This window comes from Athene noctua, chromosome 2 (genome assembly GCF_965140245.1).
Source record: "Athene noctua chromosome 2, bAthNoc1.hap1.1, whole genome shotgun sequence".
NCBI classification, from domain to species: domain Eukaryota; kingdom Metazoa; phylum Chordata; class Aves; order Strigiformes; family Strigidae; genus Athene; species Athene noctua.
In genome coordinates, this window is record NC_134038.1 from 161,426,155 (window position 1) to 161,442,752 (window position 16,598).

At 39.3% G+C, this 16,598-nt stretch overlaps 2 protein-coding genes across 2 annotated transcripts; one reads left to right on the plus strand and one right to left on the minus strand.

Annotated features, from left to right (window-relative positions):
* Nucleotides 1-1,287: 1,287 nt before the first annotated feature.
* MRPL32 (mitochondrial ribosomal protein L32) lies at nucleotides 1,288-7,873 on the minus strand. The gene is made up of 3 exons (XM_074900903.1): nucleotides 7,729-7,873; nucleotides 6,629-6,810; nucleotides 1,288-6,011 (listed from the first exon to the last, which is right to left on the minus strand). The coding sequence occupies exons 1-3, from the start codon at nucleotides 7,853-7,855 to the stop codon at nucleotides 5,757-5,759; spliced, it is 564 nt and encodes a 187-aa protein (XP_074757004.1). The 5' UTR covers nucleotides 7,856-7,873; the 3' UTR covers nucleotides 1,288-5,756.
* Nucleotides 7,874-8,075: 202 nt separating this feature from the next.
* Nucleotides 8,076-15,982, plus strand: PSMA2 (proteasome 20S subunit alpha 2). The gene is made up of 8 exons (XM_074898178.1): nucleotides 8,076-8,185; nucleotides 10,492-10,568; nucleotides 11,192-11,324; nucleotides 11,733-11,855; nucleotides 12,261-12,342; nucleotides 13,441-13,514; nucleotides 13,971-14,028; nucleotides 14,110-15,982. The coding sequence occupies exons 1-8, from the start codon at nucleotides 8,145-8,147 to the stop codon at nucleotides 14,224-14,226; spliced, it is 705 nt and encodes a 234-aa protein (XP_074754279.1). The 5' UTR covers nucleotides 8,076-8,144; the 3' UTR covers nucleotides 14,227-15,982.
* Nucleotides 15,983-16,598: the final 616 nt, after the last annotated feature.

The window sequence follows — 16,598 nt, forward strand, 5'->3', positions numbered from 1 at the left end:
ATCTACTCAGTGCTGGACAAAAATACCTGAGAAGGATTTATTTGGGACAAGTGAAATTAAAATGTCTCTGCATTCTCCTGAACTCCTAAAAGATTGTGTTCTTTGTTCATAAATGACCTTATCCAAAGGACTATGGCAGAGCTGGACTCACGTGCCCAAGTGATGTATCATGATGGGTCTTGGCAACTGACAAGCTTAATTTTTATTTTCTTCAGTTAAAAAATGCTTTCATGATCTCATTATGTGACTTCGTAACACAACAGCTTGATGCTTTACAGCCTGCCTCTCAGTCACTTGCAATTATAATTTCCATCCTACTGAAATCAATAGCTTCTTGAAGAGCAAGGTATCATTTATCCTGTTTAAGAGTGACAGAATTATGTATCTTTAATTGGGCTGAATCATGATGTTATTCTTCAAAACACCTTAGATACTTTGCTTGATCTGATTATGACTGAGTAGGAACAGTCAAAAGACGAATGATTAGGAACTTCCGAACCCAATATACTTGGAACAAACCTTTCCTATAAGACTGCTCTGTCAATTCTGAGCCTTAAACTATTCAGTATCGCTCCTTTAAAAGCACTATTCTTTGTATTTAATATTAATCTCAGATTATAAAATGAAACATACATCTTTCCAATAGCTCAGAATCCTTAGTTCCATTGGAAGTATTTCACATAATGTGCTCTAGAGCTACACCATAGCAGAAAATAGAGCTGTAAGCCATATTGCTAGACAAGCCGATGAGCCTATGTGGTGGAGCTGGGAATAGAAACAGCATTAGTATTCCCTGGGAATGGATGGAAAAGCCATGTCAGCTGTGTGAGTACGGACTGATTGTCCTTTCTGCCCCATGATATACTCTATATTTAATGTGCCTATGCCTCTTGAGCCTTGTGAACTGGTCCCAAATTTAGGACACATAAAGGATTAATCAAGCATATACCCAGAACATGTCAGACAGAATATTTCTATATGCTTGTGTAGTGAGAACAACTCCAGCAGAACCATCTTGTATAGAGAAGAGTATGCCCTTTCAAGAAACTAAGAGAAACAGTAGATGCTTGTGTATTTGGATGAGCAGAACACACTAAGTATATCCCAAATTTTCAAAATCATAGGATGGGTTTAAAAAGTATGACACTTGAGAAAATAATGATACAGGATTGGTTTTCTGCCTAGGGATTTCCCCAATCTTTGCTTCTTCATCTTTGACTCACCATCTTAGAACCACAAAAGATGCTTTAATTTTTTTATTTCCCCCCCCCCCCCCCCCCCAAAAATCACATGATCCAGGAGTGAAGCTGTAGAGAAATCCCAGCCAAATATTGTACACTGACAACTCCACAAAAGCTTTTGTTTGGGTCTTCTGCTCCAGAGCAGTTTCAGGTTTGCTTTTCATGTTTATCCAGCACACTCAGTACGAAAGGAATCCCTATACCCTTTCTTCTAAATATGTATATTGTCCTTAACCAGGGGAAACTGAAATATAGGACGTTTGAAAGAAATTCAAGTACCAACTGATTAGACTCAATTTGCTACACTCATCAAATGCAGACTTAGTTTTTAGCTGTAAAGCCAATCCTGGCGGTATCCAGCAGTAGTTTCACAGGTATATACTCTGCATTAAAAACATACATATTTGCATACATCCTTATGACCAGGGTTTCAGTAGATTGGACCAAATTCTGCCCTGAATTATACTGCCCTGATTTCAACAGAATTTCCTAGGAATATACATAGAGTAGGCAAAACTAGATTCACCACTGCTGCATAGCCTACTTCCTTCGCACTCCTTTTACCGATTTTCTTCCCATTTGGCCTCATTCTTAAAGTCTTTGGCAGGTTAAGAGTTAAGCAAATGGTCTGGATACAACTTGTATCTACGGATCCTCATTCACTGTGTAAAATACACAGTGCAGTCATGTGAGGTAAAAGGATTTTTGCTAATATCTTACTTAAATACTAATTAACAAGTAAATACTAAAGATACAGGCACCTTTATCACCCATGTGCTTCCAAAACATTTTAAAACTGTGATGGAACACACAGTCTTCTATTCCCTTCTAAGCAACTAAAATTCATTTAAACACCACATTGATTTTCTTTCCACTTTGTGTCTGCTGTTTGCAAATCAATCCTTATGAGGCTATAAATTCAAGTCAGTTATACCTTGAAATTCATAGGAATGCCAACAGACTTATTATTTGCAGGACTTTCTAGCTGCGTAAATAAAATGTCACTAACTGAACTTACTAGGCATACAAAGCAACTTAGAAAGCCATCTGTAATTAAGAGGCGTAAAAGGGCTCCACCATCCTGTTAGGGAAAAATGATAGATAAAACTGCAATTTCAAATTATTTGCCTGGCAAAGAGCAGAAGCGTGTAAACATGCACAAAAGCCAGCGCATTAGTTCTCAGTATAGATCTAACTAAATTTAGTTGGACCAATGAATTACAAGTTTGTGTCTCATAACTATTGCATTTTTCTTTGTACTTAGCAAATATAGTCTTTTTGCAGATCTTTTGCTTACACAGGTGCAAATTTCTTGAATCTGACACTCACTGTTTCATACCTCACTAGTGATCTTTGGCTTTTGTTTTTCACCTACCAGAAAGCTACACTCCTCTGCCACCTAGTGCTTTAAAGAAGTATATTTGGTATCAACTGCCAGCTCTTCCTGGCATAGTGTGTTCAACAGAACAGATGGGATCTGTGCAAAAACCTTTTATTATTTCCTTGCTAAATGGAATATTAAAGAGCAACCTGATTTATCAACCTCCATGGATATCGTAATCGATCACTGCCAGAGATCACGCCTATCTGCAGATCTTAGTACAGTACAAAATAATTCAGCAACTTGCAACCTTTTGTTTCAGGACATTACATCATCTTCCTAGTTCTTTCTAAAATGTAAAATAAAACAATTTTTACATAAAATCCTTATAAAAGAAAAACATAGTCAAATATAATGTGTATTTAACCATACGAAATTATCAGACAAAAAGTAATGTCTTTTTCAACAGCAGGTTCCCCATGTAGCAAAGTGAAATTCCCCAGAGGCATATAATACTTGTTTTAAAATGGATTCTGGAGTACAACATTTGTAACAACCAGCTTGCTTTTTGTTAGTTTTAATTTACATTGTTTCAAAAAGTGTATGTTTATACATTAACACTATTGCAATTTTTTTTTTTTTTCCAAAATACATAGAAAGAGGGTTTATTTCAAGTAAGATATGCCACATTTTAGAGGAACTCTGGAAATCTTAAAAAAAATTTGTTCTTAAAAAGCAATGGAGCTTCGTATTGTCAGTGTTAATAAAATGAAGCTATGAAAGTGAGCTTTTTCTTTTGAAGGAAAAGTCATTCAAACTAAACTGTTCTGACTCTCACTGAAGATATTTTCTTTTTTGTAAAATTAACTGGTACTATATCAATTGTATATTCTTCAATATTTCTCAGTTGTTTCTAATTTTTCTTTTAGAGACATGGTAACCAGATATTTTAATGACTTTTTTCCCCCCCACATTATCAGAAACCACTATGGAACATTATCAAACATCTCATCTAGATTGCACAAATGCAGTAGTAACATGAGCAGTATGGCTGTGAAATGAGTCATTACCTAGCAAGTACTTTAAAATGTCTCATGTTGTCACAGCCTAACTTCACTCATTTTTCGTAAGAACTCTATTTGTAAAGCATATTTATTGCTTCACTAATACTGTAATTCAAAAAACTAATGCAATATACTGCCAGTTATGATTATTACTCCATCAGCAGAAACCACACATGTTCTCTCATGCTTAAGAGAAAAATGGTCTTTTTTAAAAAAATATCTATTTCTGAGAAATTAACTCATGACTCTCAACATCCCAGGTTAATTGAGCTTATTTCTTTACAGAAACTTTGTCAAAATATATATAAAAATCAGCTAAGACAGTAAGGTGTAACTGGTCCTATAATACATGGACAAAGAAACAAAAAAACCCCACCTCTCCCTAAAATACATACACACCTCTCCCTTGGTATAATAGATCTGTTTTATCGCTTGGCTAATCTCACCTCCAATATGTCAGCCTCTGTCAAAAGTAAGCCTTCCATTCTGCATCCTGTTTGCCACCTTTTATTCAGTTCTGAGTAAGTGAGAAACAGATACGACTGGAATAAATCCTGTTTGGACAAATCGGAAAGAACTTACCTTGTTTGCTTGGATTACTGTCAACTAAACGGCATCAATTTAGACTTATACCAGCTCTCATTATTCTCTTAGACTATGGAGAAAATGTAACACCTCCGCCAACATCTGTTCCTACCAGTTCTGTTTCAGAACATGGAACCCAGAGCGAGGAAAGCAGCGAAGCGTTACAGCACACACGAGCCCACTCCTTAAGCAAGCGTAGTTGGCTCAGTCACATACCAACGAAGGCTCTTCTAGAAAGCGTGGTCCCGTGTCCTCCATTTGCACATTCCTACTGTCCACGTTGCCGTCACCCACTGAAAACCAAGCTGTAGAAACCCAGGGAACAGTTCTCTGTCAGCACAGCCCCCTCAACCAGGAAAGCCCAGGAGCAGATACACTCGAGTGCCAAAGAAACACAGGGGGACCCTACCTAGGGTTAGGGGCCGGCACGTGTTTTTTGGCAGCAAATAGCTGTTAGACTGTTAGAGCCATAATATCAGTGCTGTTTGCACATTGAAACCCCAACCTAAAATTGAAAACAGTCTGAATCTTAAATGCAGTGGTGCTTCTGCGTGGCTAAAAGCAAAGTGTAAATCCACAGCTAGGTGCTGTGACTGCACCGCTGGAGGGTACCAGAGGACAGGAGAGGGCAGAGCTGCCCCCTCTCTGCAGAAGACTCCAGACAGGAAGGCACTGCTGATATTTGTGGCTTTCCAAGCATACACTGACCAACTTAATGACAATGGCTGCAAAAAATCAGTTTTGACCCTTGTCAAAGCTGCAGATTTTCAGTCATTACATTTATATTCGTTATTTCACTCGAGAAATCAAGTGCACCTTGAGGAGCCAAAAAAGGCTTTCCACATCCCTTTAAGACAAAATTATTTAATATACTGACAACATCAAGAAACACTCAACCTTCAGTCTGGTATGGAAAAAGTGTGAATACTAGGTGACAACCACTATTTTGCTCAAAACCACGAATATCACCAAGTATCTCAAACAGCAATGCTGTGAAAAGACCAGGCAGATTCTGTTAAGAGCCATGGAAGTAACCAGATAACTCTATCTTTCCTTGTTCAAAACCAATAATGATTAGACACAAAGGGTGTTTACTTTTTTTTTTTCCTCTTTTTTTTGCCTCACTCTTTTTTTTTCCCCCTCCAAAAGAGCTACTGCCAAAACCAGAAAGCAGATTTCCCTAGGAAACTTAGAATACTTTATTTTACATCTGTGAATGTTTCCCCTTTGTTAAAAACCTCAGCATAGACCATTAGCATACAAATTATTCGGTATACTGTACACACATGTCCAATTGGTAGATTCCAATTTCTCTTTAATTGTTGCCTGCTATGATGTATCACTGAGAAGCATGTCCCACTGCACGGCACAGAAACAACGCCTCACTGCAGAATCATACGGCATGACGTGCAACCCAAGCAGGCTTCCCAAAAGCTCACAGGTTTTCTACATTGACACTGACTGAACAAAATAAGGAAAACATTCTTGAAAATCATGATCTTTCTTGCTGTAGCAACTGTTTTTGTCAGCATTAGTTGCACAGCATCAATTCTGAACAAACCAAGATGGACGCTTCCTGGCTCTTTCAATGATCCTCTTGCCTTCAGCTTTTTCAGTGGGCTTTTCTCCATCATAAAGGACGACAGTCTCTACAGTTGGAGCATTAAATGGTCCTCCTTCCTTTTTACCCATTTCTACCCTTATCAGGCGAGTTTCTGCTTTGACCTTTGCATAACAATAGCCACAAAGGACATGTTTCTGCTTCAAGTTTCCACACTCAGGACACGTATCTATGTTCGTCTAAAAAGGACAGCAGAAAATAGGAAATTTCGTAATTTGAACAACAGCAACAAAAGAAACAGGAAACAATCACAAACTACTAAAAATGTTAAATGAAATACCAGAGAAATTAAATCGTCTTTTCAAAATTCACTCTTCTATGTAGTTTTTCTTCTAAGTAATTTGTCTCTAATGTATTGCTATGTCAAATGCTCACTAATAAAAACAGCCTGTGAAGTTAATACCTAAATCATTATGCCTACTGATGTCTGGGAAGACTAAAGACTTATCAACTTAATTAGATGCACAAAAAATATAGACCTTTTCTATTTATAGAAGCTGTTTAGCTAAAATTCACATTTTGTTGGCTTGCACCTAAACTGTCACTGCTTATTTAACCACAGACTACTGTCACACATGATGAGTCTCCCTGTTACAAAATATTCCAAAGATTACCATGTCTTTTAAGCTTATTTATAAACAGATTCTGGAAAGCATATTCAGTCAGTAATGACCACTATAATAAATCTCTATAAAATAAGTGAGATGAAAAGTGATTGACATAGATCTTACTCCAGCACACTTGTTTGCCATTAACAAAATTACTTGCAGTAATAAGGTGGAAATTCAGTGATTACCTTTATTTTTATAAGCTTATTGGGATTTCTTCGCCTGCAGCGGTTCACTTCAATGGTGCGCCTTTTCTTTGGCGCTGCCATCCACATGATGCTGTCTAAGAGGCTGGGCCCCTCATTACTCTCTCTACTGTCTCTTACTGGCTCTGGGAGAAAAGCTGGACCTTGGACAGCTAATGCTGGCCCTGAAGGGGAAAAAAAAAAAAAAAAAAAAGTAACTCATTACAGCCAAGCCCCATTTTCACGTGCAGCTGAGGAAATAAGACACGGATGCTACTGACACTGATGCATGGAAACAAACTCTACAACTCGGAGAGAGTCATAACGCGGGTACCTTTATTCCAGAACCACGGTGCAAGGGAATTTCTCCACAAAGCTTACACACCAACAGCACATCTTAATAGAGTGTGGATATACGTATTCATTAGATTACATAATACAAATATCCATAAGTAAGGCTGGGTTAGTTCAAAAGGTTGGTGTCAGCAGTTTGTTATCTTTGCGCCTGCGTATTGCCTCCTGGTGGTCGCCTCCGGGGGTCTTTTGGAGGAAGGCTTGCAGTCTTCTTCACCTTGTACTTTTCCTCAGAGCATGCACAGACTCTCTTAGCCGATTGGTTGAACAACAAGAGTGGTTCCAGCCGGTTTGCCACCTCTATTTTATCTAAAAGCACTAGCTTATTAGTTTCTACTGTCCATATATAGTCTACAGAGACTCAACTTATTAGAGCACATCTGCCTTCCAAGGACTTGTCTCTCATTTTTGCCGAACATAGTAGCTTTTCGTAAGTTTCCACAGAAAATTGTTTTGTTTTGATGAACACAGTAGCCCTTGGTAAGCTTCCACAAAGCAGTCAGGATTATTAAGCAATATTCAGAAATCATTATAAGTTTCTATAAGCAAGTAAGTTGCAAAGCAGGTGATCATTTCCTTGTATCAACACTCCCAGAGCGAGAGGATAAGAGCGGCCAGCGACGCCTCCCGCCCCCTACCCTCACTACCTACTCTCCAGCTTCAGCCCCCTCCCTCTGCCGCTTATCGGTGAAAACGGGCCCCGGTGGCGCCTCCTCCTTCAGCCGACTGGGAAGTAGGGCGGTACTTACCCCAGGGCGGGCTCTGGCTCCCGGAGAAACCCGGCAAGAGGCCACGCTCCAGCTGCCCCCAGCAGCGCTGAAGGAGACCGCGAAGCCGCGGCAGCGGCGGGAGGAGCAGGCCCACGAGAGCCGCCATGCTGCCGCCCAGCCCCGCCCAGGCCGCAGAGACGGGGCAGGCCCGAGGGCGTAGGGCGCATGCGTGCCTGTCGCCGAGCATCCTGGGAAACCGAGTGCCCGCAGCCCCCCACGCAGGCCCCTCGACCAATCGCGTACCTCGCGGACCCGGCGCTGCTTCCCGGCATGCTCCGCTCCCCCCGCCTCCTGGCCAATCAGCGCGCTAGCTGCGACCTCGTGTAGGAAGCGGGAGGAGCGGCGGCGCCTGCGCAGCGGGAGCGGCTGAGGGGAGCGGAGGGGTTTGAGCCAAAATGGCGGAGCGCGGCTACAGCTTCTCCCTCACTACATTCAGGTACTGGAGGGGAGGGGGCGGTAGGCCGGGGCTCTCGGCGGGCAGGCTGGTGGGCGACGAGGGGAGGGCGGCTCGCAGCCTACGCGGAGCGATCTTCTGGCGGCGGGGCAGGACGGAGTGGGGACTTTGCAGAGTCATCGCGACCCCGGCGGGTCCGCGGAACCGGGCCTACGAGCGCTGGGGAGCGGTGAGCTGCCGGACCCGGGCAGAAGGGCGAGCGTGGGAAAAGCGACGGGGATCAGGCGCCTTCGCCTGCGGGGGGCACGCGGCTGCCGGGAATCTTGGTGAGCCGAACGGCTGCAGGCGCAGCCGGGGATAGGGGCGGGGGCTGAGGCGAGAGTCCTGGGTCCCACCTGATCTCTGTCGCTGACCTCGGGCCCAAGTGCAGTCGCTACTTGTGTTTTCTCTCATTGTTGTCAGTCAGAGTCACTGTGGGGCCAACCTAAGGTTTGTCTCGTCACTGGTAGTGCCATATAGCGAGTGCTTGGTGAAGCGGTTTAGCAAACTTGAGGTTCCCCACGCGCATGTACACACTTTAGGCTGGGTAGTAATTCTGAGCTAATTGGAAACGCGTGGTGGTAGCTGAGGTATGGTATCTTGAAAGCTTGCTTCACAACAAACTTTGCAGATGTGGGAATGAGAGAAGCCTTCAGATGAGTTTTAAATAGTTTTATTTCCCTTCCTGCTGCATTTTGCAGGCGGTGTTCTCCTTGTGCTTTGTGTCGTGCACAGCCTAGGTGTGGGATGATTGCATGCACAGAATGAATATGTTGTTGGAGTGGTATCTGTTTAAAGGGTTGCTCTAATACGTACACTTAAGGTGAATTCAGAGAAAAAGAAATTACTTTCCATCCTTTTTTTGATGAAACTATTAAGTTATCCAGCATTATATTGTACATATAAAAAGAAAAACTGAAGGCTTTTTGCTGCTTTTGGTAAAGCGCCTCCTTAGTCTCAGAAGAGTAAAGCTGTGTAATTGCAAACAGAGTTAGTAAAGTCTTGTTGCAGTTAAGCAAATGAAGCAGTTCACAACCTAAAACTAGGAAAAGAATCTTCTTCATGGATGGATGCAGCCAAACATGCCTGCTTTACTCAAGTGGGTTGAATTCTTACTTAGCTCTTAGAAATGGTTTCCTAAGGGAGTTACCAACTTTTTGTACTTAGGGAAGTACTGTATGCTCTGAAACTTGGAGCAATTTGAATAGAATATGCCTCCTTATGCTCTCCCTTATTCACCTGTTCCTTGTACTGAGAATTATGTATTTTAGTTTGTGCTTACATCGAAAATATTTTGCTAATGTTCTGTATGTTTTAATTGCTGGCATAGGAAACTGTTGTTCTGGTTTGTTAGTATTTTGTAGTGGAGTGGCTAGCATTATTTCTTTTGTTACCTTTCTACACTGTTTACTCAGTGTATAAATATATTAATTATTACTTATTTTTTCTAACTCCTTTAAATACTGAGTTACATAATTTTCTATTTTATTTCTGCACTTGTTAAACCAGCGGTGTCTGAAATACAGCCTAGAGAATAGATCCGACTTGCAAAATCACTTGTCCAATGAGTGACTGGCTCTGTGCTGTCCTTCTCCCTGGGGATCGAGAATGGACCCCTTGATTCCCCTCATTCTGGATGAGTTACTTTGCCAGCCTGACACCTGCTGCTCTGTTCTGCTGATTCTGTGTCCATTACCAGCACAACATGGATCATTAAAGCAAAATGCAGGGCTACCTGCGGATGGAATGGGAGCTGTTTCTGTCTTGTGCCACTGACCCGATGCGTGCTTATCAGCCAAAAAAGAGTAGTGGTGTTTTGTTTGTACCTTTCAGCAGAGAGCATCAGTGTCCTGAAAAATTTTGCAAACCACATGTATAATGCTGTTTCAGTAGAAAGTCATAATGCGCTCTGAAGATTTTTCCCACTGAGTAGAAAACTTATTTGAAATGGTATAAACTTGGAGAACAGATTTGTCCTTCAATCTGCATCCCAGCCACTGCTCCCTATCTGAGACACATTAGCTTTCACCAGGGTTGTAAGCAGGTGCTGTGTGAGTATCCCAGTAGCAATGTGCAGCAGTGAGTTCTGTGCTGAGCCAGTCCAGTTCTTCTAGAAAACATTATGAATCTTCAGACTTGTGGTGTGGTTGTTTGGTTTTGTTGTTTTTTTGTTTTTTTTTTATTCTGATTATAACATGCTGATGCTAGGTGTAAAGAGGTTTAAAAAAGCAAGTCAGAATCAGGTTGTTGTAGAAAAGATTTGAGTGTATTGGAATTATGTTAGGCTGACTTTTGCATTTCATTTTTAGTCCTTCTGGAAAGCTTGTTCAGATTGAATATGCTTTGGCTGCAGTGGCTGCAGGAGCTCCATCGGTTGGGATTAAAGGTATGTTCAGAAAGTAACTACTTTAGTGAAGGATTCAGGATCCTGGGTATCAGAGAACTAAAATAGTTTGAGCTGTGTACTGGGCCTTTGTTCATCTTGCCTTCTATTACATATTTTGGTGTTCTTTCAGTGGATTTTCACATGTCTTATTTTTTTCTGCAACTTGGTAATTTTTTATAAAGAAGGAAGGGAGTATAGAGCTCCATGCTAGGACAAAAAAATTTCATGGGTGATTCTGGAGACACTCAGTCGGTAAAATTAGACATCTTTTTTTTGAGTGTTCCTGTCTCTTAAGTAAATAACTCCAGCTGTGTGTCCGTATGTATAGAAATTGCACAAAAAGTTACTTCGACTGCTCAATTATTAATATGTGCTTCAGGATCTTTAGAATGGGATTATGGGTGCTGTATGATTATTTAAAATGCAAAAAAATATGTTGGGTGGATTAATCAAAATATCTCCGTTTAATGTGATTGTAAACTTGAAGGGTTTTTAAAAGAGGAAGGAGCAACATTCTTTACAGGCTGATAAACTTGGTTTCTGTTTTGACTGCTTTCCATAATTGAAATTGAATATAAAAATATACAAAATATTAATACAAAAACCCCCTTGTTCCTTTCCAGCTGCAAATGGAGTGGTGTTGGCAACGGAAAAGAAGCAGAAATCCATTCTTTATGATGAGAGGAGTGTCCACAAAGTAGAACCAATTACCAAACACATAGGTTTAGTGTACAGTGGTATGGGTCCAGATTACAGGTATTACAAATTTTTGTTTGGTCGCTATTTTGATGCATTTTCATACAAGAAATGTAAGAAACAGATAAAAATTAGCTGTTTCCTTCAAAGTGTATGGCATAATATTACACTGTGTTACGCTTTATAAGAAATTAATTTTTAAGTTTTTTAATATCTTCAATACCTTGTCAAATGACCTTTTGTCTAAAGAATGAGGAGGGAATGAAAAGCAGTGTAGTTCAACCTTAGTTTTAGTCTAAGTATTTCAGAGATTACTCAGATGATAAAGATAACCCAGCACAATCTATGTTTTAATGTCGGTATTATGCCAGACATATAATTCCTTAATGTAGTATTTATTAGGAGTTCTCAGTTCTAGTTGAACTGCTAGTTGGAATGCCTCTGACATAGTTTTGTCTTTGTTTTTAGAGTACTTGTGCACAGAGCTCGGAAGTTGGCCCAGCAATATTACTTGGTTTATCATGAGCCCATTCCAACGGCTCAGTTAGTGCAAAGAATTGCTTCTGTGATGCAGGAATACACGCAATCTGGGTATGTGGTTTTCTGATTTTTGAAGTTGCTTAGAAAGATTATGGTGTTTAAATGTAAGGAATAACACCTACCTGGCGGTGGAATTTTTTGTGTCAAAATGGCAGTAAGTTTATCAGCAGAGAATGTCCACAGAAAGTGGGTCAGCAGGAGGGGCGGATGAGACAGGGTCTTCATATCTCGCAAACAAACATGTGAGACAAGGCAGCTTACGTTTGGTGTGGTACTGTTTGTTGACTAGTCATTCCTGAGCACAGCTCAACTGGTGGGAAGTGTTTCAGGGAAGGTTAACACATCCAAAACAATTTAGTCATTGTTGGTTTTCTCTGAATAAATTTCTCATATCAACTGTGATTTTTTTCTGTAGTTTGTTTTTTCTTTTTTTTTTTTTTTTTTTTTTTCCTGTAGTGGTGTTCGTCCATTTGGTGTATCACTGCTAATATGTGGCTGGAACGAAGGACGGCCGTATTTATTTCAGTCGGATCCATCTGTAAGTATCTTAATTTGTAAGATATTTGTATCTGCTTTTATAAAACATCTAAAACTTTATATGTGCTCATGAAATACTTCTGATGAGAAGAAGAACGCAGAGCTAAGACAAAAGATCCCTTAACTTCAGAAATTGGAATGAGCCAGTTTCCACGAAGCAGGTGCTTGGAGCAAGCCTGCATCATTCTGTGCCTACGTGTTCCTGTATTGCTTGAGGGATGCCAGCTGTTTTTGAGGGAGATTGCCATCCCTTTTCATGCCTTCCCATCTAGTTGGTAGCTATAGCAGGAGTAGCACTCTGCACCAGGAAAAAAGAAAATTTGACTGCTTATGCTGCTCAAAGAGTTGTTTCCTAAACTGGATGGAACTTAGGCAAAGATGTGTTTAATTGTGAAATACAATGCATATGCTGTAGAATTTAATGACAGTGGTTAATTTAAGTGAGTTTGCTCTGTTTGCACTGCACTTCTGAAAAACTACCCTTTACAACTCGCATGTGTCAATGCTTTACGTCAAGCAAAAAAAGGTCACTGTAGTGTATCATTGATAAGCCTCAGAAATTTTAATTACTACCTGATGCTCAAATGTAAAAAAACAAAATGCAGATGTCTTGATTGAGACGTAGAACTGCTGATTATTTTCATGCGAGAAGAGAGAATAGAAGTGATGGTTAAATATCCTATTAGTAGCTAAGGTAAATCAGATGGCTGATTTGCAACAAATTGTTTATATTACTTAGTCTTAAAAAAGAAGACTATTTGGAGTGAACCCCAGGAAAGATCTGACTGTGTTCATTCTTAAGGGCCGGCGTACTATTTCTGTTTAAGGAATCCCCAATCAAAACTATGTGTATGACTTAGATTCATCTTTCAAAGTAGCAGGAGGATGAAAATAGGTGGGGTCCTATACAAATGTCTTGTACATTTTCACAGCATATGTTTCCATATCAAATTAGTCTGAACGTGATGCAAAATAGTCTTCTGTACTCTCAGAACTTTCAGTATCTTCATAATTATTCCTGTACTTTTTACCAAGTAATTGAATATGTAATGTTTGACCAAGTTACACAAAACAATTCAGTATGTTATTTCTTTTACAGGGAGCTTACTTTGCGTGGAAAGCAACAGCAATGGGAAAAAATTACGTCAATGGGAAAACATTCCTTGAGAAAAGGTAACGTGTTAGAAACTTGTCTGAAAGGATACTATCTGTTTTGTTCAGGTTCCATGTAAACAGCCAGACAAAAAATGCACCATTTTAGATTATCAGAGTGAAGGTTTAAGATACTTAAGATAGGATGCTTCCAGTTCACTTGCTTACACATGCACAGGAAATTTGCCTTATTTAAACTCCATCTTTTGTGTTTATGGAGAATAATTTCAGTGCAATAAACATTACACTCAACCTATTGGCAGAAATATTGGTCTATATGGTGTCAGTAGGGAAAGTAGTAAATCTGGGTTTTTTTAATAGTAATAAATTTTGACTACTAATATCACAGTGCTGACAAATAATGTTTGTATGAGAAATAGGAAGATTTTAGTAGCATTTGGGTTTTTAGAGACTAGGATTATTAGGATTTGGAAAGATCTTTGTCCCATGACAAAATATGTGAACTTCTGTTTACAGATACAATGAAGATTTGGAGCTTGAAGATGCCATTCATACAGCTATCTTAACACTAAAGGTTAGCAAAATATTTAAGAAATAAGTTTCTTACTGTTATGCATCATTGATACGATTCACTGAACTGTATTTTCTTTAATAGGAGAGCTTTGAAGGGCAAATGACAGAAGACAACATTGAAGTTGGCATCTGTAACGAAGCTGGTTTTAGGAGGCTTACTCCAACTGAGGTTAAGGACTACTTGGCTGCAATAGCCTAGTAGAAACCAAGCAAGACTGTGTGATTCACACAAAGGTCTTTTTAATTTTGGCTACTTAAATGTTTTTGTTTGCAGTTTTTGCATACTTATTTCTACATGGTTTGTCGGAGAGATTTTTTAAAATATCATCGGTGCAAATGCAACGGTCCTAATATTGTAATACATGGAATCATTATAGGTAATTCTTTCCCTTGATACATGGAATCTTTGTACACAAAATAGTGTACAAAATGTGAAGTTACGATGACAGCTTGAAAAAGGCTAAAGAATAAAATTTGAAGGCCACTGTTTTGGGGGAAGGTGTCTGTGTGTCTTTTTAATCACAGCTTGTTTACCTGCATAAAGCTGAGATTTCAGTATCTTTATTGTTGAGGAAACAGAATTTTCCGTGTAGAGCCATGGTGAACTCATGTTAGACCTTCTTTTAAAGAATTTAATTTTTGAGTGAACAGGATAGTTTTTTTACTTTGGAGTATTATTCAAATATTATGTAACTTCCCAGAATGGTTTTATCTGGTATAAAAGATCATGTACTTTCACGAAGAGGTAGAACAGTCTTCCATTTCAGGTGTGAACTGTGATCTACTTGAGCATCTTTGCTCTTGACTCTCTTGGTCTTTGTGTCTTAAGAACTTGTTTTCTATTACTTGGGTTATTTTCGTGGCCCTAGAAATTGCACTTTTTCAACCCTGAAATATTGTTAGAAATAATGGAAGTAGTAATTCTTACTGAAAACTCAATGCATTTATCACCATCAATAAAAATCAACAGTAGTAATGAAGCAAAATGAGAACATGTAATTACTTTATCCCTTGAATTGTGCTAGTGTTTCCCAATGTGCAAGATGACTCTAAAGGTGTAGTAATAAAAACAGCACTTAATTTATGCATCACAACTTTTACAGGTGCAGAACCAGATGCTTGAATATCGTTCTGTGTGGGTGTATGTATTGATACACTTGTTACATGTGTAGAGTCACACAGGTTATATAGAAACACAAAATTTACCGTAAACGAAACAGAATAAATGTATGTACTTTTTCCAGCAGAAATAATCTGATCTGCAGCCACGTAAGTTACCGTTTTCAGATTTTATTTTTTTTAAAGCAGTCTGATTGTTCAAATGTTGATAGTGAACTGGGAGCGACAGCTGGATCACTTTGCTTGTACATAACGCTCAGCATGTATGGGAGCAGCCTGACATGGTTAGCCAGCCATAACTAACGAAGAAAATACAGTATGAGTTAGTGTGCAGAACGTAGTGTATAAGCTAATTGATCTGTTCTTTCCAATCTCTGTCTTCCAATGTTTTATGTTATTATTAGGTAAATAAGAATTTCTGAAGCATGCCATAAATGAAGTTTTATTTCCTAATGTCAGAAATAAAAGCTGTGTCCAAATTGTCCATTAAGACTTAGTCCAGATCGCTTTTTGAGTATTTTACTCTGAAAACCAATCCATGCTATGATTCTTCTAGAGAAAATAAACCACTTGGAAGTGAAACTGGAGACTTTTATGTTGCTAGATCTTTTAAGCTTTCAGAATCATTCAGAACAGCAGAATGGTACTTGAATATTCATACGCAGTCAATTTTTAATGCTAGATAAGTAATTAAAGGAATTCTGTATATGAAAAGATGCAGCTAGGTACGTCAGAATGGGTTAGCATGAACTGTAGTAGCATAGTTGCTTCCTGTACTAGGAGCAGATGATTATCAAAGAACACCCTAGGGAAGGTAGTTGAAACCAAAGCAGTTCCAAATAAATCATGCTATCTCACTCCCCAGGTGGTAACAATACGGCAAACAAAATAAATATTTTAAGACTTGGGGGTGTGGTTTGGTTTTTGGTGGTGTTTTGTTTTTTTTTTTTTAAATAATTCAACAACTTCCATTTCTAGAATTTTACTCATTTTTAACAAGTGATGAAGTGAAAAAAATGGTACCTTCCATCTTTTCCTGTGGTTTAATGATTTAAATGTAGTAACTGTTCTGTGTATTCTATGGAAACTGTTGTGCTCCAAGGAAAGCGCTGCCTTTCAGATACCTGGTAATTGCTGTAAATGTTGGGGGGGGTTTTGCCCACTTCCTCCCACCCCGATATACTTAGGCCCTGCAGAGGATCAGAGTTCATGGGACTTGGTGTAATTTGGAAAGAATGCATAATATTTTGAATTCAGGCTTTATTTAGAGTATTTGATAATTTTCTTAGTGGTAGGCAGATAGACCTTGATATTACGCTGTTCTGAAGAGGAAGGTGCTGTGATTTGGTGTGGGTTTTTTTAAAACTGCTTGATCCTGCACTGAGGAAAATAATTGCCCTATTCAGGTGACTGCATGTCTAGAATAACTAAATTTTATCTGGTATTTAAAGG